This window comes from Cydia splendana, chromosome 20 (assembly GCF_910591565.1).
Source record: "Cydia splendana chromosome 20, ilCydSple1.2, whole genome shotgun sequence".
In the NCBI taxonomy this organism is placed as follows: Eukaryota; Metazoa; Arthropoda; class Insecta; order Lepidoptera; family Tortricidae; genus Cydia; species Cydia splendana.
The window spans coordinates 8,392,298-8,416,576 of record NC_085979.1 but is presented as its reverse complement, the minus strand read 5'-3'; the positions used below and the strand labels follow the sequence as shown (position 1 = coordinate 8,416,576).

The 24,279-nt window shown below is 42.6% G+C and overlaps 1 protein-coding gene across 1 annotated transcript in view; it reads left to right on the top strand.

Annotated features, from left to right (window-relative positions):
• The window catches only part of LOC134800691 (vitellogenin receptor Yl), an 86,001-nt gene that overhangs the window by 44,117 nt on the left and 17,605 nt on the right, over window positions 1-24,279 (top strand). The window contains exons 14-29 of the mRNA XM_063773186.1: window positions 4,818-4,967; window positions 5,380-5,505; window positions 5,817-5,961; window positions 8,826-8,941; window positions 9,694-9,798; window positions 10,021-10,173; window positions 10,671-11,009; window positions 11,221-11,328; window positions 17,645-17,798; window positions 18,485-18,570; window positions 18,909-19,048; window positions 19,693-19,769; window positions 20,526-20,619; window positions 21,044-21,128; window positions 21,424-21,576; window positions 23,217-23,424. Coding sequence (XP_063629256.1) covers window positions 4,818-4,967; window positions 5,380-5,505; window positions 5,817-5,961; window positions 8,826-8,941; window positions 9,694-9,798; window positions 10,021-10,173; window positions 10,671-11,009; window positions 11,221-11,328; window positions 17,645-17,798; window positions 18,485-18,570; window positions 18,909-19,048; window positions 19,693-19,769; window positions 20,526-20,619; window positions 21,044-21,128; window positions 21,424-21,576; window positions 23,217-23,424 — 2,239 coding nt within the window. The remainder of the gene's footprint in view (window positions 1-4,817; window positions 4,968-5,379; window positions 5,506-5,816; window positions 5,962-8,825; window positions 8,942-9,693; window positions 9,799-10,020; window positions 10,174-10,670; window positions 11,010-11,220; window positions 11,329-17,644; window positions 17,799-18,484; window positions 18,571-18,908; window positions 19,049-19,692; window positions 19,770-20,525; window positions 20,620-21,043; window positions 21,129-21,423; window positions 21,577-23,216; window positions 23,425-24,279) is intronic.

Below are 24,279 nucleotides of genomic sequence, written 5' to 3'. Positions count from 1 at the left end.
AAGTAAGTTTTTGAAAGCTCTATAACTGTCAAAGCTTTGAATAAAAAATTGCCATAGTTAAATTTGAAACATAGAGATTTGAATGATGATTGAATTTATACATTTAATTGAATATTTTAATTAAAAAATATGCAATTTGAATTAAGTTAATTATAAGAACATATTATACATATTATACTGATACATAAAATTAGATTATCTTAAAAATTGTGAAGTTGATTTTTATTGCCGACATTAAAATTGAGCTTAAGAAAAAGGATCAAAATTTTATCCATTTTGAACGTTTCTGAACATGCTCCCGGCCTTGAAGTCTGGATCTTCAATTATTTGTCGACAGGGAGAGAGCAGATGTTTGTTGTAGGCTCGTCGGATGGCCCTTCTCTTTGTCTGTATATTCTTGTTCCGCTTGCGACGCCGTCGCTGCCACGAATGCTTCGGACGACTCGACCGAGTTGCCAGAAGAGAAGAGGAGGCAGTTTTGTCCTTCACGCCAATCAGAACGCCTTCCTGGAGTTCTCCTGTTGATGAGTGCCACGAACGTTGAATTGACGAAGTCCTGGAGGCAGTAGTCTGTGGGTGTGGCATGAAATTTGTGGATCGCCCTATAAGGAAGTGGGAAGGAATTAAGGGACTGAAGTTATTTGTGTCGTCTGACATTGAAATCAGCGGCCTTGAGATATAAATTGCCCTAATTTGAATCAGTAGTGCAGACATCCCTTCGTATGTTATGCGCTGTGAAACCGGTGTGAAAGAAGACTGGATGCCTTCGGTTACCTCCGATGACGTCGATGCATTATTAGATAATATTGTCTGCTTTTTACCCTGGCGCGCAATGAAGGCTGCACCGAACGCGTGTCTATTCGAATCTGGATATAGTTCGAGGGGCACTGCTCCCTTTGCAAGGCACACACATGTACAAAGGTTACCTGTTTGGTTGAATATCAAGACTGGACCAGCATAATCGCCACCAGCCTCAAGAAATGGATATTGTGAATCAGTACATTTTTTGAATGTGCCGTGATGAAACCTGAATGTTGAACTGAGCAACACTGGATGTCTGAGGTCGTAGCTGGAGTTGCTCAGTCTTCCCCCCACACAAATGAGTTCGCTATCACTATGAAATGGAGGAGAACGTGTAGAAAAAGAGTCTCCATGAGCCCTACGCATCAGTAATAAATTATTAGAACGCTCGCGCTCTTTGTATGTAATATAGCCTTTTTGTTCGGCTTCTGAGCGACGCTCCACTGAAAGAGACGTGGCTGAAGCATGCTGACATGAGTGCCCCGGGACTGCAGGCGACTCCTTCAGCTGAATGAATACTTTGAATTGATCAGCAGAATGAGTCTTTAAAGACTGCTCTTCACAAACGTTTCGTTCTGAATGAATTGCATCAGACTCCCACGAACTCGGGAAGTCGATCTTGGAATATTTTGAATCTGACGGTATTTCGTGTGAACTTATTTTTGGTAAATTGATTGAATCTGAATTGTGCGCCTTGACAACGGTATTAGCAGCGCTTACCTCCGACTCATTGACGACAGAACTACGCCGCGAATGCTTTTGGATCAGCACTTGCGCAGACGACATGCTCGCGAAGTAGGTATCTTCGAAGAGAGACCACTCCTCTCCGATATCCCCTTCGCTTGTAGACGCAGACAACATCTCGATATCTGTCTGTAATGCATCGAATTCATCGTATATAGGCACTGTATTGTCGAATCTTAATTGTAACTCGGCAAGCTGCAAATCACTTAATTGCGGTTCGGCTGCTAGATTCGAAACGAACTTTTGAAATGTAGTAAGTTTGCCTTTGATAGCCCCACGCTTGTAATTGAGTTTCTTTAAATCCTGTTCCGTAGACATTGTGAATAAAGGTATAAAGTCACAACCCTACTCAAATAAAATAGCAATAATATGAATTTAAACAAAATTTGCTCTGCGAAATTGCCAGGCGTTTAATCTTAATGCAATATGGATCGGAGGTGCAATAAAATTATGTAATCACTTAATTACCTTGTTTACTTCCTCCCGGCACAATGCAGTTGGCTATAAAAATCGATTGACTAACGAGTTCACGTGCGGTTATTTTAGTTTTAAATTGAAATTAAGCTAGTGAAATGTTTAATTAATTACTATTTTGATTAATGTACAGTTAGGTAACAAGTTTGAAGTGAAATTGTGAAATTAAGTCTTATGTATTGCTATAAACTGTGTTATGAGGTTATATCTGCCTACAATTATGAATACTGTTAATGAATACTATTGAATATCTACTTCTACTGAATCAATTCGATGGCAATGAAAACAATGAATGTACTTTCTGCACTAAATGGAAAAGTAGTGAATATGGATAAGAAAAGTATGGGTGGTGCAGCTACAAAAGAACAAAGGAAAAGTGAATGGAATGGAATTGGAACAATCTCACTTTTTCGTGCTTCCTCCTTCTGTGCTGACTGCTTCTTGACTTGAAGAGAACTGCTGTCTCAATCAATCGGAATGTTGCTTGATTCTGATCCCCGTGTTTGCTCCTGGACTGGTCTAGTTGGTGCTGGATGGGCTGGATCCCGTAACTGACTCCTGGTTACGGCTGGATTCCCTCTGAAATGGGATGCTCCGTGTGTCCGTCGCTGCTTTGTCCTGACTGATGGGACGCGATGAATACCAGCTCTGGACTTGCACGTAGCTGGATGTGCCCTGCGCCAACCTGGATGACCCACGGCTTCACTGGAGAAGGTCCGTTGAATAGGTGGAGCTCGACTCGATCCCACAATCTTGCCTTCACGTAATTCAGAGGCTTCGTAAGGACCATGTAAAATCTTCGCTGGTCTCAGGTGTTGTTAAGGTGGTCAAATAATAAGTGGACTGTAGTTTAACGCTGGTTTACTTCCAAAATTACGAGAAATACAAAAAGTGGCAAAGTGGATTGTCGTTGGGATTCAAGATGACAAAGTAAGTTTTTGAAAGCTCTATAACTGTCAAAGCTTTGAATAAAAAATTGCCATAGTTAAATTTGACACATAGAGACATTGACATGATTTAATTTATACATTTAATTGAATATTTTAAAATAAAATAGACAATTTCGAATTATATTAATTATGAATTATTCTATTACATAAAATTAAATTATTTAGAATATTTATGAAAGGCGTTTTTAATTGCGAATATTAATAACTTAACCTAACGAAGTCAGGATCAAAAATGAGATTTTTGAACGATTCGTAACAATGACCAAAACAGCGTGTGTCTATGTTGCATCAAACCTGAGTTCCAGTAGGTACTGCGAGGGTTCAGCATCAGCTCTATCTTGGGTACTGCTCTTCCAAGTGCTCATCAAGACGTGTTGGTTGACCAAAACAGCGTGTGTCTGTGTTGCCCCAAACCTGAGTTCCACTAGGTACTGCGAGGATTCAGCATCAGCTCTATCTTGGGTACTGCTCTTCCAAGTGATGATCAAGACGTGTTGGATGACCAAACAGCGTGTCCCTATGTTGCGCCAAACCTGTGTTCCACTAGGTACTGCGATGGTCCAGCATCAGCTCTATCTTGAGTTCTGCTCTCCCGAGTGCTCACCAAGACGAGTTGGATGACCAAAACTGCATGTGCCTATGTTGCACCAAACCTGAGTTCCACTAGGTACTGCCAGGGTGAATAGACAGCAAGATTGAATGTTTTATTCACAGAAACTTGTTGTTAAATTGGGAATCGAATCGAAGGTGAGGTGGGTCAGAATCCAAAATTTTAATCATCGTAGTGGACAATAAGATCCCTTTTTATAGAAAATGACACATTTTTCGATTATTTTTAGAAGACATTGAAAATGATGTGGTGGACAGGTGGATGACACTCATTTCAGGTGAATGATGACAAGAAACCAGGTTAACGGCAACGGACACAGGTTAATGACGCCTCTCGATAACCTGTCAATATTTTCATTGGAATTTGTACTTATTTCTCGATAAAGTCGATAACCTGCTTCTACTATCGATAACCTGGAGACAAAATATCTTTCACCTGTCCTTGATATCATTCACCTGAATTTCAAACGCCTATATCTTCTAAGAGTTCTAAACGAATTGAAGGAATTGCTTCCCTTCCACATTTTCTAATAGTTTAAGTTGCCTTTTAACGATCCCAATAAAAAAATGCGAAAATGCAAAATTTTTGAAAAACATAAATTTTAACCTGGCGGTGCCAACTTTTTGAGAAACGACCTTTTATCATAGTCCATATTCACAACCATGTTAGGAATAACGCTAGATGACGACATGATATTCCACGCGTGGTGTGGTGCCAGCATTTTTGTATTTTTATCACTTTTAAAATTTGAATATATTTTTTTTTATTTGTTATTAAATATGTACTTACATACTTGTTAGAACGTAACAGGCGATAAAAATGCGACTGTGCTACCGTGGGAGGCTAAACCTAACGATGCAAGAAAGACAGAGACACAAATACACAGTATATTAAATATATTAAGAACGGGTCACTCACGTATTTTAAGTCGAAAAACGCTCGACATGTTTCACTCCGTACCGAGGAGTGTCATCAAGAGCTTGCGTTTACGGTGACGGACCGGCGCAGACTGCGGGCCGCAGCCCTCCGCGCCCGATGACTCGGCGCAGGCGCCGGTGGCGGCAGGGAGAGCGAGAAACTACCCTCGTTTATGGCATTATTGTCAAATGATGGGTTGCACACAACACTCACTACGTCATTCGCGTCACGGAAGTTTTGTTATTAGAAATACACAATCTTAGAAATTCGATGTTAGTGTTAGCTGTCTGTGACGTCATTTAATTATTATTATATTCTAGATGAACCTGACTACCGCCCTCAATACCTCGTCGTCGGCGCCGGCGCGTCTTTCACAAGGATCCGATACGATACTCTTGGAAACCCTGAGGCCCACGCCACTAACTTCGACATAGGAAGGGTGCAGGCTATGGCGTATGACAGTAGAAGAGGTGAGGGACTGATCTGAATTGATTTTAGTACTTACGGAAGAGTTGGAAGGAGATTTAGAACATATTCTCCGGAAAATCCGAAGCTTCCCTTTAACCTCGACATAGGAAGGGTGCAGGCCATGGCGCATGGCAGTAGAAGCCGTAGAAGGTAGGGGACTGTCAGTTGACCGATCCTGTGGCTACCAGGGTAGAGACCTTGGTAGTTGAGGAGTTTAGAGGAGATATCTCACGTAAAACTGTAAAAAGTATTAGAAGGTTTAGAATCACGCTAAAAACTGCGACATATAAATTTTAATTATACAACTGTAAATGGTCACATCTTTTTGTGCCTAATTTTAAATGGATGGTTCTATGCCTGTTTTATTTACCTATATCGATTCTGGTGCCTTTACAGACTGTTTATGCTTCACAGACACCCTGTACATATACGATGGCATGCGCAAATGTATCGTCAAGATCGACATGGCCGACTTCACCCTCGGCATCACTCACGTATTCGCTTTCAATGGACTTGAAAACGTTGTCGACATGGATTACGGTGAGTACATGTAGCTTTTTGTCTGTATCGTTAACAACTTTACCCCCTTGTAAAACAATAACTAGTTCTATTGCCTGTACATTTGGGAGCACTGTGCCCAATGGTCTTTGTTCTGAACACACAGGTAGATCATGATGAGAGGAGGCACCCGTGTTGAGGTGTCCAAGCTTGACGCCATACAACTCCGTATGTCTCTCACAAGTCACAACTTTACAATACCTAGTCATAGTGCGGGCCGTATGCTTGTTTGGTACCCGATGTGGTAAAAAGAGAGATAAACAAAGGAATACGAAGCGAGAATATATTTACAGATTACGTGACTGACAATCTTTACGTGCTGGACTCTGGTCGGCGATTCCTGGAAGTGTTCTCTCTGAAGGACGGCAAGCGGGCGTTACTTCATCGCTTCCCCGCTCAGGAGATACCTGTCAGCTTCTGCATTCTTCAACATTTCGGGTAAGTTATATCAAGTAATTAGGTCTTTGGCAGGATCGCCATGTGATTGCGTGAAATAACTTTCTTAAATGACGGGAGGCGATCGCGGCTGTATTTTATCAACACGAAGATACCTGTCAACTTTCGTTGCTCAAGAGTTTCGGGCAAGTTCTTTATTTTAGCTATTCTTCTATATTTTAAGCTTCTATATTTTAGCATCGTAAGTGTTTTGTGTTAAGCCGCAAGTCGCACTCGCGGGATTGCGAAGCGTAAAGGTCGTAAGCGGCCCGTGGTTGGCTGGAACAGGTATGTAGGCGAGGCTCACGCGAGTGCCAGGTTACACTTCAACACATGGGTATGCTGGGGCAAACCAAGTAGTGGTCCGGTGTATAATAGTATGATCGAGTCTCGTAAGGTTTTTAAAGGCAGGTTAAAGTGGTGTCAAAACCACCAAGACCAGATTAAAATGGATTTAATAGCGACACATCATGCTAAATCTGACTTTAAGAACTTTTGGAAGTGCACCAACAAGTTGAACGCTAAGCCTGGCACTCCCGTTAGTATCGACGGGATTTCTAACCCGAAGGAAGTGGCCAACATGTTCCAGGACCATTTTAAAGTTACGTCTTCCTTAGGACCCCCCCGCAGGTTGCTGGATGGAGAGGACATCGGAAAGGCAACAACTTTGGTTCTCGCAAAGGATGTCAAGTTAGCGATAGGTAAAATGTCAAAAGGCAAGTCACCAGGCCATGATGGCCTCTCCATCGAGCACCTGCGAAATGCCGGCTTTCACCTACCGCGCGTACTTGCCATGCTCTATAACATTTGTCTCGGTCACTCATACTTGCCCCCGGACATGATCAAAACTTTGGTGGTGCCTATTATCAAGTGCAAGTCGGGAGATGTATCGGATAAGTCTAACTACAGACCTATCTCCTTGGCCACGATAATAGCAAAGGTACTTGACAGTGTGCTCAACTCGCATTTAAAAAGGTATGTGAAGCTCCATGATGCTCAGTTCGGTTTCGTACCGGGGCTATCTACGGAAGCTGCCATTCTTAGTTTGAAGCACACTGTCAGGTATTACACCGACCGGGATACGCCAATTTATGCTTGTTTTATGGATCTTTCGAAAGCTTTCGACACGATTTCGTATGACATACTTTGGCGTAAACTGGAAGGAATAGGGCTACCACCGGAGTTAATTTCACTATTTAAGTACTGGTACTTACACCAGGAAAATCGAGTGAGATGGGCAAGAGAGCTGTCGGACCCATGTGGGATGGACTGCGGAGTAAGGCAAGGGGGGTTGAGCTCGCCTTTACTCTTCAGTTTATACATGAATGCACTGATTGAGGAGCTCAGTAGCACTCAAGTCGGCTGTTTTGTTGACGGTGTCTGCGTCAATAACCTAAGTTACGCAGATGACATGGTGCTGCTGGCCCCCTCAGTCAGTGCATTGCGTCAGCTAATCAAGGTGTGTGAGGCGTACGCGACAGCGCATGGTTTGACTTACAATGTAAGTAAAACAAAGATCATGGTCTTTAAGGCGGGAAGTAAATGTCCTTTCTTTATACCACCTATCATCCTTAATAGTGTTCCACTCGAAAGAGTGACACAGTTCAAATATTTGGGACATTTGCTGACCGAAGACTTGAAGGATGATTTAGATATGGAGAGGGAGCGCAGGGCATTGTCAGTTAGAGCGAACATGCTAGCCCGCAGATTTGCTCGGTGTACAGATGAAGTCAAAATCACTCTATTTAAGGCTTATTGTACATCATTGTACACGTCAAGTCTGTGGGTTAGATATACTCAGCGAGCTTACAATGCCTTGCGCATTCAATACAATAATGCGTTTAGGATGCTGTTGAGACTGCCGCGTTTCTGCAGCGCATCGTCCATGTTCGTCGAGGCGCGCACAGACGGTTTCAATGCCGTGTGGCGCAAGAAAACGGCCTCACTGCTTGACAGAGTGCGCGGGAGTACCAACAGCATTCTAAACATGATAGCTAATAAGCTAGATTGTCCTCTGTTATGGGCAATGGGTCAGCGGACAAAGTCACTTTTGTTTATAAATTATTAAATATTTTATTAGGTTACTGTTGTTACTAACATAAATTATAAGCAATAACTAACAAATGTATGGACCATATGTTGTCTTTAATAAAGAAATTTTAATTTAATTTAATTTTTAATTTTTAATTTATTTTGTATGACTGGCAGGGTCGCCATGTCATCTCTAGGCAACTGGTGGTTTTTCAAAGTAGTCTTTCTGAAAATTAAGTGACTGAAAATCTTTACACGTGCTGGATTCTGGTCGGCGGTTCCTGGAAGTATTATTCATGCTTTACTTCATCGCTTCCCCGCTCAGGAGATACCTGGGCTTCTGCATTCTTCAACATTTCGGGTATAGTATTTGGCGGGGATAAATGGGTACCTATGCAACCTTCTTCTTCCTCGCGTTATCCCGGCATTTTTGCCACGGCTCTTGGGAGCCTGGGGTCCGCTTGACAACTAATCCCAAGAATTGACGTAGGCACTAGTTTTTACGAAAGCGACTGCCATCTGACCTTCCAACCCAGAGGGGAAACTAGGCCTTGTTGGGATTAGTCCGGTTTCCTCACGATGTTTTCCTTCACCGAAAAGCGACTGGTAAATATCAAATGATATTTCGTACATAAGTTCCGAAAAACTCATTGGTACGAGCCGGGGTTCGAACCCGCGACCTCCGGATTGCAAGTCGCACGCTCTTACCGCTAGGCCACCAGCGCTTCTATGGGTACCTATGCAACCGTCTGCCGCTAATGCAAAAGACGCTTCTTCGATCCCAGCCTGGGCACTGAAGACACAACTATTTCAGTTTATTTCGTTGATTATTACAGGAGGCTACTTGTGGCTGTAGTGGAGAGTGAACAGAACAATGAGATGCATATTGACAGTATCGGCTTAGACGGCGACGAGAGGGAGCATCAGCACGTCATTTTGAGCAATTTGAAAGGTAAACTTTCTTTTTAATAGCTACTTAACCTGTTTTAAATTTTGACTCTTATAACAAACACAAAAGTCCAAATAACAAATAGAAGCAACCGACTAATACCTCGTTAAGGCGGGATTCCATCAGTGTGCGGCACTGCGCGGCACAAGCATTTTTGTACTGAATCGTCAGGTGACAATAAAAACTCACTAATTACCACTACAAGGTCATAGCCATAGTGAACCATATTAGTACTCAAATAAGGTTGATTTTTGTTTATTTTTAGTAATTAGTGAGTTTTGCTTGTCACTTGACGATATGCTTGCGTGCCACACACTGGTGGAATCCCGCTTTTAGCAGGCGCTATTTGACAGACGTTTATGAATTTCACCCAAAGTATCTAATTCATCATCATCTTCCTGGTGGTGTTCAGGCTTTTTGATACTGCTCATGGGCGACTGGCGTCGGCTTAGCAACTAATCCTAAGATTTGGCGTAGGCATTGATTTATATATTACGGAAGCGAGTGCCATCTGATTGGGGTGGATTGGGATTAGTCCAGTTTCCTCACAATGTTTTAAAAACGAAATATCAAAGCGTATGTGTAAGGGCTGATGGTCTGTCGCGAAACTCGCGAAATATCAAATGATATTTCTTAAGTTCATAAGTTCCGTAAAATTCATTGATACTAGCCTGGTTTGTACCCACAATCTTCGGATCAAAGCATACCTAATCATTCAACTAAATTAATTTTTAATCCTTCACAATTCTATTTAGGACCCCGTGTAAGACTTCGCAACCTCCATGACTCGGACATGGTTGCCGTGTCAGATGAAGGAAGCAATTCCATTGAGTTCATCCATCTACGAACGTTACCACGAGGTAAGTGTTCCTCTGTAATTATTCCTCTGGTTGTTAATTACCTCTCTGGCGGTCTAGCATAAGTTGCGTTCTCGCGCGCGATTCCAGACTTGAAGTCGCGCTAGATGTATGGAGTCGCGCGCGAGAACGCAACTCATGCTAGCAGGTCTGGTGTATCACTAGGTTTCCTGAAGTAACCTCGGCTCCTCGTATAAACCCGTTCTGTATTACTTATTCCTTCAGGTGTCAGACAAGACATCAGAAAACGGCTACCAACAGCGGCGAGCAGCCTGGCGGTGACGATGCCTTACATGTTCTGGTCTGATGGCAGAACTCCCAGGCTGTTCTGGGACGAGTATTTGGGGGAGCCGTCCACGCCAAGACGTGTCGAGCTCTGTACGTATTCAAGATAACTTGGTTCTTATTTCTTCAGGTATACAAGACAATAAAGCGTCAACCACACTACCCTCTAGTGAGCACACTACCCTTTAAATGAGGCTTCAGAGGAGAGACACAACATGCTGTATAAATAACCTATCACGTTATAAATGACAGGCTACGATCGTCTCCTACTGAGCAGTGTTTATCATAAAATTATCACGTGATAACCGCGACGATCACACATCCCCAGATATACCTAGAAATAATACGTCTACGGTCGAATTTCTTCTTCCTCTTGCATCTTGTATTTCTATAGCTAGAAGTAGTAAATTTTCACAAAAGACAGTCTGATGTTCTTTAAAGAAATATTCAGGTTCATAAAACGAATACATATGGCACCCCTAAAGATGCACGCCTCTCTAGGCTACAATAATTGTTTACAGTTCAAAGGGCGTTCAATATGCTTGTTTGCCACCGACGTTGTTTTAAAAAGATTTTTTTCCTCTTTCCAGCAATATTCCCCAACGAGACCCACCTCCACCTCCAAGCCACGACCACCCCCGACACTAACACCCCTCCCCACCCCTGCACCCTCAACCCCTGCTCCCACATCTGCGTCCAAACCCCTACCCTACCCATCCTAGGCGCCTTCCCCTCGATCGAAACACCGATGTCCTACAAGTGCCTTTGCCCCCCTGGATTGATCGTGGAGGGGGGAAATTGTACCAGGCTCGCAGAGTGCAGAGGAGATGAGGCGTATTGCTATAAGAGTAATGAATGTATACCGATGATTAAGAGGTGCGATGGGGAAAAGGACTGCAGGAATGGGGAGGACGAAGATGATTGTTCACGTGAGTAGCTTACAATGACTTTGAAGTTTAGGGAGGCGAAGACCACACCCACTCAAGTACCTTACCTAAATATTCCTTGGAGAAAGGAATTTAAAAATCCTATGCTAGGTACTGATGACTGTTATGACGAACGTTGTGATGTTAAACTGTTTGGAAATTGTGATTTTGTTGAGTGCTAGTAGCAAAGGCTGATGCTTCAAATGTTTTTCAGTGAGTACTCCTGGCCCGAAGAAATGCCTCCCCAACCAGATTGAATGCAACGGAGGTTGCATTCAATCCAATGAAGTTTGCCCACAAGAATCCACGGAACCATTTACGCGTAAGTCGATCAATGAGTACCTACATGATTATAACTCTCGTGGCTTAAGAGCGCTCTTACAAGAAAAGTCGAAATAATGCAAAATTGATGATACTAGTCGACGAAATTCAGGACTTTGCGCTCATTATTAGAAACAATGAGTACTTGTTCCAGTAAAAGCGTCTTCTTATCTTTATAAATATCGTTGTAAATATTAGAAAAAGGACTTATTAAATTAGTAATGATTTTTTTTCTGATGGTCGTTTCCGAAAAACCCCGTGAAGCACTGAATGGCGAGCTCTTATTTGGAAATGTTGAGAATTTTACTCTGCTAAACCTGGCTATTTTGTATTACTAATACCCTGTACTTTAGGCATATCAAACTATATTTTTCCTACATACCTTTGAGAAAGAGAAAATCAAAGTAAAACGAACTCTATTTTCTCTCCGAAACAAGTGTCAATTCCTACGAAAATCTACTTAAGAGCGCTCTTACAAGAAAAGTCGAAATAACGCAAAATTGATGATACTAGTCGACGAAATTCAGGACTTTGTGCTCATTATTAGAAACAATGAGTACTTGTTCCAGTAAAAGCGTCTTCTTATCTTTTTAAATATCGTTGTAAATATTAGAAAAAGGACTTATTAAATTAGTAATGATTTTTTTTCTGATGGTCGTTTCCGAAAAACCCCGTGAAGCACTGAATGGCAAGCTCTTATTTGGAAATGTTGAGAAGTTTACTCTGCTAAACCTGGCTATTTTGTATTACTAATACCCTGTACTTTAGGCATATCAAACGATATTTTTCCTACACACCTTTGAGAAAGAGAAAATCAAAGTAAAACGAACTCAATTTTCTCTCCGAAACAAGTGTCAATTCCTACGAAAATCTACTTAATATCGAAGTCATTTTCATACTCAAGCAATCTGCAACGTTTGCTTATACTGTTGGTATACATTAGTGTTTATGAAATTCTACTATAATTTTTTGGCAATTTTTTGAAAACTACTCTATATTACCGATGACGCGCGCTGCGCCAGCTCAGTGCCGCGGCAGAGCTTGTAGAGGCAGGACGTGTGTCGGTCGGCTCCGCACATTTTCAACGGCGACAACGAGATTTTTTATCATTGTGTGCGGCGGGCGCCGTGTAAAACGCTATACTGTGTGCGTGTAAACCGCAACGAGAGACTTTGATCCTAGCACTGTTTTTATAGTATTATAATTTATAATGGTACAGTTTAATAAACTACCGGACAGGATTAAAAATATTTGAAACGACCTGACATTCTATATGTATTAATTTTGACTCAAGATAGTACTCAGGGTCTGATGATGGAGCCGGAAGGTGGTCACCGGTACCAATCAACCATGCAACTAAACCACTTCGTGTTTAGGCTCGTTTTATTCATCTCAACAAGATCTTTGACACAAGATAGTACTCATGGTCTGATGATGGAGCCGGAAGGTGGTCACCGGTGCCAATCAACCATGCAACTAAACCACTTCGTGTTTGGGCTCGTTTGATTCGTCTCAACAAGATCTTTGACACAAGATAGTACTCATCAAGGTCTAATGATGGAGCCGGAATGTGGTCACCGGTACCAATCAACCATGCAACTAAACCACTTCGTGTTTAGGCTCGTTTTATTCATCTCAACAAGATCTTTGACACAAGATAGTACTCAGGGTCTGATGATGGAGCCGGAAGGTGGTCACCGGTACCAATCAACCATGCAACTAAACCACTTCGTGTTTGGGCTCGTTTGATTCGTCTCAACAAGATCTTTGACACAAGATAGTACTCAAGGTCTAATGATGGAGCCGGAATGTGGTCACCGGTACCAATCAACCATCCAACTAAACCACTTCGTGTTTGGGCTCGTTTGATTCGTCTCAACAAGATCTTTGACACAAGATAGTACTCAGGGTCTGATGATGGAGCCGGAAAGTGGTCACCGGTACCAATCAACCATGCAACTAAACCACTTCGTGCTTGGGCTCGTTCGATTCGTCGCAACAAGATCTTTGACAAAAGTTAGTACTCAGAGTCTGATGATGGAGCTGGACTGTGGCCACGGGTACCAGTCTACCATGTAACTGAACCACTTCGTGTTTGGGCTCGTTTGATTCGTCGCAACAAGATCTTTGACACAAGATACTACTCAGGGTCTGATGATGGAGCTCGAAGGTGGCGACGGGTACCAGTCTATCACGTAACTGAACCACTTCGTGTTTGGGCTACGTGTTTGGGCTTCGTGTTTGGGCATCGTGTTTGGGCTTCGTGTTTGGTGTATCACCTAGTGTCAAAGATCTTGTTGAGACGAATCAAACGAGCCTAATCATGTTACTACATGGTTGATTGGTATCCGTGACCACCTTAATCATCATCATTATCATCAGATCCTCAATACTAGTTCGTTTTTAAACCCTCATTGATACAAACTTTACAACCTATAGGTACCAAATGCTATGACGAAACATGTAAATAAGCGAGTACCTATAATTTATTTCGAGTAATACTTATACCTTCATAAGTACGAGTATGGAGCTATTCATAAATTACGTCGTTTCAAATGGAAGGAGGGGGGGGGTCTGGACATCGGATGATGGTAATATGACGTAGGAGGAAACAGAGTCATCCGAAGCATGATTTTTGGATGATTTGAGGGGTGGGGGGGTCAAAAATCGTCAAAAATAGATGAAAAATTAATTTATGAACACTGCACACACTTACATTTGCACTGCATTTAGCATTTTCGTACTTACCAAATAACAGTTTTAGGACTTTAAAAGTTAAGCACAGTTAGTGTTGTTATGGTTGATTTCAATATGCTTCGCGAAGGATCAAGAATGTTTAATCCATCATTGTGCGAGTGTGGTAGAAGGGATCGGCATACTGAGCTCGCACGGCCTGCCGCAGCGCGTAAAATACCTAAACTCGCTCAACGCCGAAATGTAATAGCGCTCTTAATATCGAAGTCATTTTCATACTCAAGCAATCTGCAACGTTTGCTTATACTGTTGGTATACATTAGTGTTTATGAAATTCTACTATAATTTTTTGGCAATTTTTTGAAAACTACTCTATATTACCGATGACGCGCGCTGCGCCAGCTCAGTGCCGCGGCAGAGCTTGTAGAGGCAGGACGTGTGTCGGTCGGCTCCGCACATTTTCAACGGCGACGACGAGGTTTTTTATCATTGTGTGCGGCGGGCGCCGTGTAAAACGCTATACTGTGTGCGTGTAAACCGCAACGAGAGACTTTGATCCTAGCACTGTTTTTATAGTATTATAATTTATAATGGTACAGTTTAATAAACTACCGGACAGGATTAAAAATATTTGAAACGACCTGACATTCTATATGTATTTATTTGACTCAAGATAGTACTCAGGGTCTGATGATGGAGCCGGAAGGTGGTCACCGGTACCAATCAACCATGCAACTAAACCACTTCGTGTTTAGGCTCGTTTTATTCATCTCAACAAGATCTTTGACACAAGATAGTACTCAGGGTCTGATGATGGAGCCGGAAGGTGGTCACCGGTACCAATCAACCATGCAACTAAACCACTTCGTGTTTGGGCTCGTTTGATTCGGCTCAACAAGATCTTTGACTTAAGATAGTACTCAGGGTCTGATGATGGAGCCGGAAGGTGGTCACCAGTACCAATCAACAATGCAACTAAACCACTTCGTGTTTAGGCTCGTTTTATTCGTCTCAACAAGATCTTTGACTTAAGATAGTACTCAGGGTCTGATGATGGAGCCGGAAGGTGGTCACCGGTACCAATCAACCATGCAACTAAACCACTTCGTGTTTGGGCTCGTTTGATTCGTCTCAACAAGATCTTTGGCACAAGATAATACTCAGGGTCTGATGATGGAGCCGGAAGGTGGTCACCGGTACCAATCAACCATGCAACTAAACCACTTCGTGTTTAGGCTCGTTTGATTCGTCTCAACAAGATCTTTGACACAAGATAGTACTCAGGGTCTGATGATGGAGCCGGCAGGTGGTCACCGGTACCAATCAACCATGCCACTAAACCACTTCGTGTTTAGGCTCGTTTTATTCGTTTCTATAAGATCTTTGACACAAGATAGTACTCAGGGTCTGATGTTAGAGCCGGAAGGTGGTCACCGGTACCAATCAACCATGCAACTAAACCACTTCGTGTTTAGGCTCGTTTGATTCGTCTCAACAAGACCTTGGACACAAGATAGTACTCAGGATCTGATGATGGAGCTGGAAGGTGGCCACGGGTACCAGTCTACCATGTAACTGAACCACTTCGTGTTTGGGCTCGTTTGATTTGCCGCAACAAGATCTTTGACACAAGGTAGTACTGAGGGTCTGATGATGGATCCGGAAGGTGGTGACCGGTACCAATCAACCATGCAACTAAACCACTTCGTGTTTGGCTTCGTTCGATTCGTCGCAACAAGATCTTTGACACAAGTTAGTACTCAGGGTCTGATGATGGAGCTGGACTGTGGCCACAGGTACCAGTCTACCATGTAACTGAACCACTTCGTGTTTGGGCTCGTTTGATTTGTCGCAACAAGATCTTTGACACAAGGCAGTACTGAGGGTCTGATGATGGATCCGGAAGGTGGTCACCGGTACCAATCAACCATGCAACTAAACCACTTCGTGTTTGGCTTCGTTCGATTCGTCGCAACAAGATCTTTGACACAAGTTAGTACTCAGGGTCTGATGATGGAGCTGGGCTGCGGCCACGGGTACCAGTCTACCATGTAACTGAACCACTTCGTGTTTGGGCTCGTTTGATTCGTCGCAATAAGATGTTTGACACAAGATACTACTCAGGGTCTGATGATGGAGCTGATGATGATAGACAGGTACCCGTCGCCACCTTCGCGCTCCATCATCAGACCCTGAGTACTACCTTGTGTCAAAGATCTTGTTGAGATGAATAAAACGTGCCTAAACACGAAGTGGTTTAGTTGCATGGTTGATTGGTACCGGTGACCACCTTCCGGCTCCAACATCAGACCCTGAGTATTATCTTGTGTCAAAGATCTTGTTGAAACGAATAAAACGAGCCTAAACACGAAGTGGTTTAGTTGCATGGTTGATTGGTACCGGTGACCACCTTCCAGCTCCATCATCAGACTCTGAGTATCACCTAGTGTCAAAGATCTTGTTGAGACGAATCAAACGATCCTAAACACGATGTGGTTTAGTTGCATGGTTGATTGGTAATGGTACCTTCCAGCTCCATCATCAGACCCTGAGTACTGTCTTGTGTCCAAGATCTTGTTGAGACGAATCAAACGAGCCCAAACACGAAGTTGTTTAGTTACATGATAGACTGGTACCCGTAGCCACCTTCCAGCTCCATCATCAGACCCTGTGTATCTTCAGTGTCAAAGATCTTGTTGAGACGAATCAAACGAGCCTAATCATGTTACTACATGGTTGATTGGTATCCGTGACCACCTTAATCATCATCAGATCCTCAGTACCAGTTCGTTTTTAAGCCCTCGTTGATACAAACTTTACAACCTATAGGTACCAAATGCAATGACGAAACATGTAAATAAGCGAGTAGGTACCTATAATTACTTTCGAGTAATATACCTTCATAAGTACGAGTATGGGGCTATTCATAAATTACGTCGTTTCAAATGGGAGGAGGGGGGGGGGGGGGGTCTGGACATCGGATGATGGTAACATGACGTAGGAGGAAACAGATTCATCCGAAGCTTGATTTTAGGATGATTTGGGGGGGGGGGGGGGGTCAAAAATCGTCAAAAATAGATGACGTAATTTATGAACAGCCCCTATGTACATTTGCACTGCATTTAGTATTTTCGTACTTACCAAATAACAGTTTTAGAACTTTAAAAGTTAAGTACAGTTAGTGTTGTTATGGTTGATTTCAATATGCTTCGCGAAGGATCAAGAATGTTTAATCCATCATTGTAGTGCGAGTGTGGTAGAAGGGATCGGCATACTGAGCTCGCACGGCCTGCCGCAGCGCGTAAAATACCTAAACTCGCTCAACGCCGAAATGTAATAGCGCTCTTAAGAAGCCATTTGAGGGTAGATTTTGTTTACTTTTTTTTTATATACCTACAGACTATACCTAGTTGATTTATGGTTTATCCCTTTCTTACCAATAGATAAGTCAAACGACAGATTGAGGCAAACGATTTATACATAACGAATCAAGAGTCTTCTCATAAGCCATTTCGATCACACTTATATTCAACACGCAAAATTAGATGAAAAGCTTATCAAATAATTGAATTATCTGACCCATTTGTAACCAAGTTGCCATGGTAACCAAGCTTCTTTCACAGCGCCATTCTACTGCGAGTTCGACCAGTTCCAATGCCGGGACAGTAAACTCTGCCTGGAGCGCGAACAGGTCTGTGACAAACACCAAGACTGCCCGGATGGCTCTGATGAGGGGGCGCTCTGTCACACGCTGCGCTGTCTTGACACGGAATTCATGTGAGTGCCTGATTATTACCAAAAACATCGTAATTTTTATAGCATTTTTGGTGTAGCAGATAGGTATTAACAGAATTGGTTAGATATTTCCGACTGAAATGGTAAATTTAGGCTAATATTAACGCCAATTAACCATTAGGGTTGAAATTGTTTATACCAATTCCGTTAACACCACTCCGCTGCACCGAAATGCTATAAAATTTACGATGTCCGATTATTACTAACGTTTTTGAGTCTTTCAAGTCCAGTTATTTACTCTGAACGATCAATGAAGGCAATACAGAGCTGACCGTACCCTTAGGGTTCCACTCCGACCAATGCCATGCCGGAGACGAAGATCCTGACTCTGGACTCTCTGAAGCGGTCGGGTGAGGTCGTTACTTCCCAGCAACTATCGACTAGTTACTGTCACTATGAATGTCATTTAAGGAAATATCAAGTGCTGGAAATAGGTCTTTGGACCTAACAGAAGGTAGAAGGTATGCTGTCATAAAGACAGGCGACAGGATACATCTCCCTATATCTCATTTGATCTGTGAGAAACGTCAAGATATCCCGCTACATAGTTTAATGTGAGTATTGTAATTACTAAATCACTGCACAAAGAGCGAAGTGACTACTAGAATCGGTCGAGCAGAAATCGAGGCAGCGATTTTTTTTCCTTTATTCAATATCAAATTGTGTAGGTGTGCCACGGGTAACTGCATCTTGGGCGGCTGGCGATGCGACGGCGATTCAGATTGCACCGACGGCTCAGATGAAGCTGGTTGCAGTAAGTTGAAAGTGAAATATTCTTTATCTCCATTGTGACATAAGACATAACGTAGCTAAATTGCTAAATCCTTGCTTGATTTAGACGGAGATTCAATTGAATCTTGATTTAGAAAGAAATACGGCAAATCAGTTAGTTTAGTCATAAATCGCACAATTTTAGAACTAGTCCCAACTAGTCAGTAGAAAAAGGCACGCAATTCATATTTTCTATGGGAAGTTAACTCTTTGCGCCTGTATTTTTTGTCGCTTTTTTCTACCGACAAGGTCGCTGTGCGAGAGTACCTACTGGTCTCGTACGAGTATAACAAAATAAAAAAATGCGATACTGTTTTGTAGCGAATCAAACATGCAACGTCGGTTCTTACCAGTGCAGAAGTGGGCAGTGCGTACAGATCCAACGCCGCTGCGACGGCCAGCCTGACTGTCTCGATGGGTCCGACGAGGAACGCTGCCAGGAACCATTCCTTGATACAGATGTAAGTTACCGATGTAAAGAAACTTGGTTGTATCTTATATTTATATCCCTGCTCCAATTGCAAGCTCGACTGTTTCTGAAGGTCTGAAGAATGGTGCCATGCGCGTTTAGGTGCATTTATTTTAATTTCGAGCGCTCGAATCTCACCTTATCCTCTTAGCCGCCCAGACATCAAAACTTGTCAATACAAATGCAATTTTGATTTGGCAAAATAAAGATTCAAATTAGAATCGGTTGACCTTTTTATAGGCCTCTGGAGAGGCGGCTAGAAGTCTAGAGGATGAATCTAAAATTGGAGAAAATTTGTGTACGTGTGGTGTCACTGTGGTGTGCACGCTAGATGAGATAGACGCCAATTTTTTTCCTTATGAAATCATTCGATTTGATCATACCGTCTGGACTGGCCTGCAAATGCAATGAATGTATTCATAAAGTGGCCATGTAACTTTGCAGCTGAGTGTACAATCATTGATACCTACTACTTTTAACCGCCATAGAATTTTTCATCGAGCGTGCTTGTGTCACCGGCGGTACGAAGTTACACGAAGTTTTCTATTATTTATCAGACCGCGGCGAAATGAGCCCGATTTTGTTTGTCTTATATACATGCAGTCTGCGACGGTTAAAAGGTTAATGTAATTTTAGGTGACCCTTCCATCATGTGGAGAAGGAGAGCTTCCATGCGAGCTGAACAAGACTATCTGTCTACCGCAGACCGCTTGGTTTGAATTTTTATAGGGTCGCTGGATGTTGTGACGTCTATTTTTGATTTTAATTAGATATTGGTGAAGGTGGGGTATAGTAATCTGCCTTAGATGACGATGCGGCTGAAAAATTGAATGTTGAGACCTATATTACCGTTAACTTCCTCAACATAACACACTAAACAGCTGTCAAATATCTAGTTACTAATAATTTGTGAATCGTGAGTTGCGACCGGTATTAGCAATTAGACAAAGACAACGCCGGTTTACACCGTTTTTAGAGCTCCGTACAAAACTTTGTTCACGGAGCTCTTATGGGATCACTTCGGTCTTGCAAATCGGTTAAATGCGTTTTTCTCGAAGACATTTTGATGTAGGTATTTAGATTAGGTACCTTACCTGATTCGATGCTTCTATATCTAGGAAGTTCCTTCCTATTAGGAACAAGATCTGTGTGTTGGTGACGGCACGTTTCTATAAGTAATTGTTACTGATATTGTGTACGTCCTGGGTTTTGTGTCCTGTTCATGATGTTCACGCTTCCGGCTGTATGAATCTACTAACTGGCCTTCCTAGGTTAAGAATCTCCCAAGTTCTGATGTCGGTCACGGAAAACATTGTGTTTTTAGATTAAGTACCATAGCCCACACTGTTAACTGTCCATCGGTGGATCCTTATGCCTTTTGTAATAAGGTCCACCGATGGACAGTTAAGAGTGTCGCTGTTTGTACCTAGTATGTATCTTAATACGTTGACCAAGATTATACATTCCAGGTGCAACAACAAGGACGACTGTCCGGGAGGCACGGACGAGCACGGCTGCAACTCGTGCTCTGCGTACGGCCAGTTCGAGTGTAGACAGGAACCGGTATGGTGGCCAGTAATTAACGGTACCTAATCTAAGAAACGACACAACCTTTTACGTCTAGTTGGACATCAACCTCGCACTAAAGGCCGGTACAGACGGACTGCAACGCGGAGGCAATTTATGAATTTATATAGGAACCACACGCTGACAGCACGTGAACTGCACGCAGACTGCACAGTTTCCATACAAATTGCAGCCGGGTTGCAGTCCGTCTGTGCCGCCCTTACGGTTCCTCTTCATCAGTTTCAATAATTTTTTGCGAATATTTTTAATAACACAATTAATTTGTACCTATCTCTGAAATCCTCACTTCTTTTTATTCATTCATGGATATTTTTAATTTTTCTGTTGCCTTGTCTATGATATCTGTTGTTTGAGAGATGAAAATGATCAAAAATGATGAATAGTTCTGTTATTTGTACAGAGATGCCTGTCTGTGCGTTCTGTATGCAACCACAATAAGGATTGCAAAGATGGTTCCGACGAGACGCCTGAAGCTTGCGAACTAGGTAGGTGTTAATCTACATTTTTACCATAATCCGAATTATAGGTACACCACCCACCACAACACTCGCAACTCTGTTGTTGCTATTGCTCCTGGTATTCCTTATGACTCAATTGAAAACTGGTCAAACTGGACGTCAATTTGAAAGAGCTCTGGAATCCCTAGTAAATACATACCTATTATAACTAGACATTTCAAGAATCATTGATTTTATTTCTGCTCATAACTTTTTGTTAGACCGCGTCTTTCTGCAAGCAGTCTTATGAAATTCCTTTATTAATTTTTCCCTTGACCACCAGTGAACAGGACATCGCGCTTATTTCCACCACAATACCCTCCAGCGGAGTGCCACCACGGATTCCACTGTCGCACCGGGCAGTGTATTGAGTGGAGGGAGGTGTGCGACCAGACGCCGGACTGTTTTGATGGATCGGATGAAAACGGGCACTGTTGTGAGTTGAACTATTTTGTTTCCAATGGATCCATCCGGGCTCAGGATATCACGCGTATTTCCACCACCATACCCTCCAGCGGCGTGCCACCACATAGTGACGGAAGTAGTGTCACCAAATGTATGGGACGTGCAAATTTTGGTATCGGATGAATTCACTTGGCACAGATGTAGTATACGTAAAGCTAAACCAATCCAGCCCGGTAGCCATCCGCCACCCCCTGGTGGGTAGGCAGGGGGGCATCCAAAGTTACACGCCGCATATCGGCTTCTATTTACCTACCACCTCGAGTTTGGTATCAATTCCAGATAAAGCGGGCATGAGGAATTCATTTTTGAGACCTTTGATGTACAGTTTCATAGAAAAAAATAAAAATATTGACGAATAAATCAAAACCGGCGTGCTATTTTTTTATTCAACTATTGCTATTATCAGCCGAAACTAGAAATGCTAGAAAGTTGAAATTTACACACCAGGTTACATTTATAATGTGTACAAGAGATAAGAAGAGATTTTGAAAAATTCAATCCCTAAGGGGGTTAAAAAGGGGATGAAAGTTTGTATGGGGTTCATGTTTTATTTTAAGCTAGGAATTTCAAACTTCGTTAAAAGATATACTATTAAAATACAAGAAAACTAATTTCAGCGTTTTTGAAAATTCATCCCCTAAGGTAGCGAAATAGGGGTTGAAAATTTGTATGGAGAACAAAAAAATTTTCGAGTGTGGGGCTTGAAACTTTTTATATGTGTATATTACTAGAATACAAGAAAAGTAATTTCAGCGTTTTTAAAAATTCATCTTCTAACGTGGTTAAAAAGGAGTTGATCCATTACAAATTACTTTGACTGCCCCCCTGCCTACCTGCCAGGGGGTGGCGGATGTCTACCGGGCTCAAATAGCTTAGCTTTACGTATATTACATCTGTGCTAAGTGAATTAATCCGATACCAAAATTTGCACCTTATGACACTACTTCCCTCAGTAACAGCGCAGTGTATTGAGTGGAGGGAGGTGTGGGACCCCGCGGAATGTTTCGAGGATCGAATGAAGACGGACAGTGTTGTAAGTTGTACTGTTCCAATTAATCGATGAATTATTGTAATGTAGCCAAAATGGTACTATAATGGAATCGCAATCGCACTAGACAGGTCGAGTGACAGGATGTCTGTTATACCATACCCTAGGCTGTAGGTAAGTGCTGTAAGTTGAACTACTTACGATCCCTACTGTAAAAAACCGGCCAAGTGCGAGTCAGACTCGCGCTCCAAGTGTTTCGTACATTAAGTCCGACTCACGCTTTACTGCACATTTATATTTTTTTGGGCTATTTTGTTAAATAATTTCTAACACTGCTAATTTTCATATGTGTACCAAATTTCAACTTAATTGGTCCAGTAGTTTCCGAGAAAATAGGCTGTGACAGACAGACAGACAGACGCACGTGTGATATAAGGGTTCCGTTTTTTCCTTTTGAGGTACGGAACCCTAAAAACTATCCAGCATACGATCGACGAATTAGCGCATTATATTATTAAGATCCATGATCGTGAGACCAAATCAAGTTCTTAAAGCATGGATGTGGGGAGCAACTTTTCATTTTCTCGTACTTTTTAGACAATCAGTACTTTTTCATTCCCCAGTCACAGCCTGCGAGAACAGCACCTGCAGCGACGGTTGCCAGGCGACGCCGCTCGGCCCGCAGTGCACCTGCAAGCCTGGCTTCCAACTCCTCGCTGACAACCACAGCTGCGCGGACGTGGACGAGTGTGCGCGGGACCTGTGCTCGCAGCACTGCCGGAACCTGCCTGGCTCGTTCGTGTGCGAGTGCCGGCACGGCTATACATTGAGGTACCTGGGTCAAACACAAAACTGTTCACGTTCTGTAGACATAGGTACCTACCTAAAATTAAGTTGCTAGGCAGTGTGATGGCAGGTGGACCAAAATGTTGACGGATTGGTGGCCGCATTCGGATGAACGAAGCGTCTGGCGTCCGTTGGCTAGTTGGGTGGATGACATTCGGGAAATCACATGGTAGTTTTGGATGAGACTAGACCAGGACCGGGATAAGTAGCTTACACGAAGAGAGGTCTATGCTCAGCAGTGGGCGACTGAAGGCTAGAATGATGATGATGATACCTCAAAAGTTAAGGTCTATAAAGGTACGAAAGACCACAGTTTTGTGTTTGACCCACTGAGGCTGGTGACCTCCCTTTTGCATCACTTTCCCTCGAATGATCTTTTCACATCTGTTTCTGCATCTAGCGGTGTGGAGGGTTTTGTAAACTGTAGAGTCAAAAGCGGATCTGGTCAGAACAATGTATTGGGCTGCGTCCAGGAGGCCCTGTCCCATCTACCCTGTCACGATGGGCTTCTCAAGTATGCCACCGTCTTTTCTTGCAATGTGCCCTAGGTTTTCTAGAATTCTGCGAAGACGCTCGGATGACGTTGAGATACAAGTTAGTATCATAGATTAGGTATCAATGTGTCATTAACATTGTCATGGTCATTGTCATCATCATAAATATTATTTTCACTACTCATGCTCAAAAAGTGCACCTTTATGTCGTGCGTAGACGACATAAAATCGCATTTTATGCTCTAGAGCATAAAAGTAAAATTTTCTTCTAAGACTAAGGTCGGTCGGTCGGTCTAAGAATCGGTCTCAACAGCCAAACAGTTAAAACATATTGCACAATTTTACT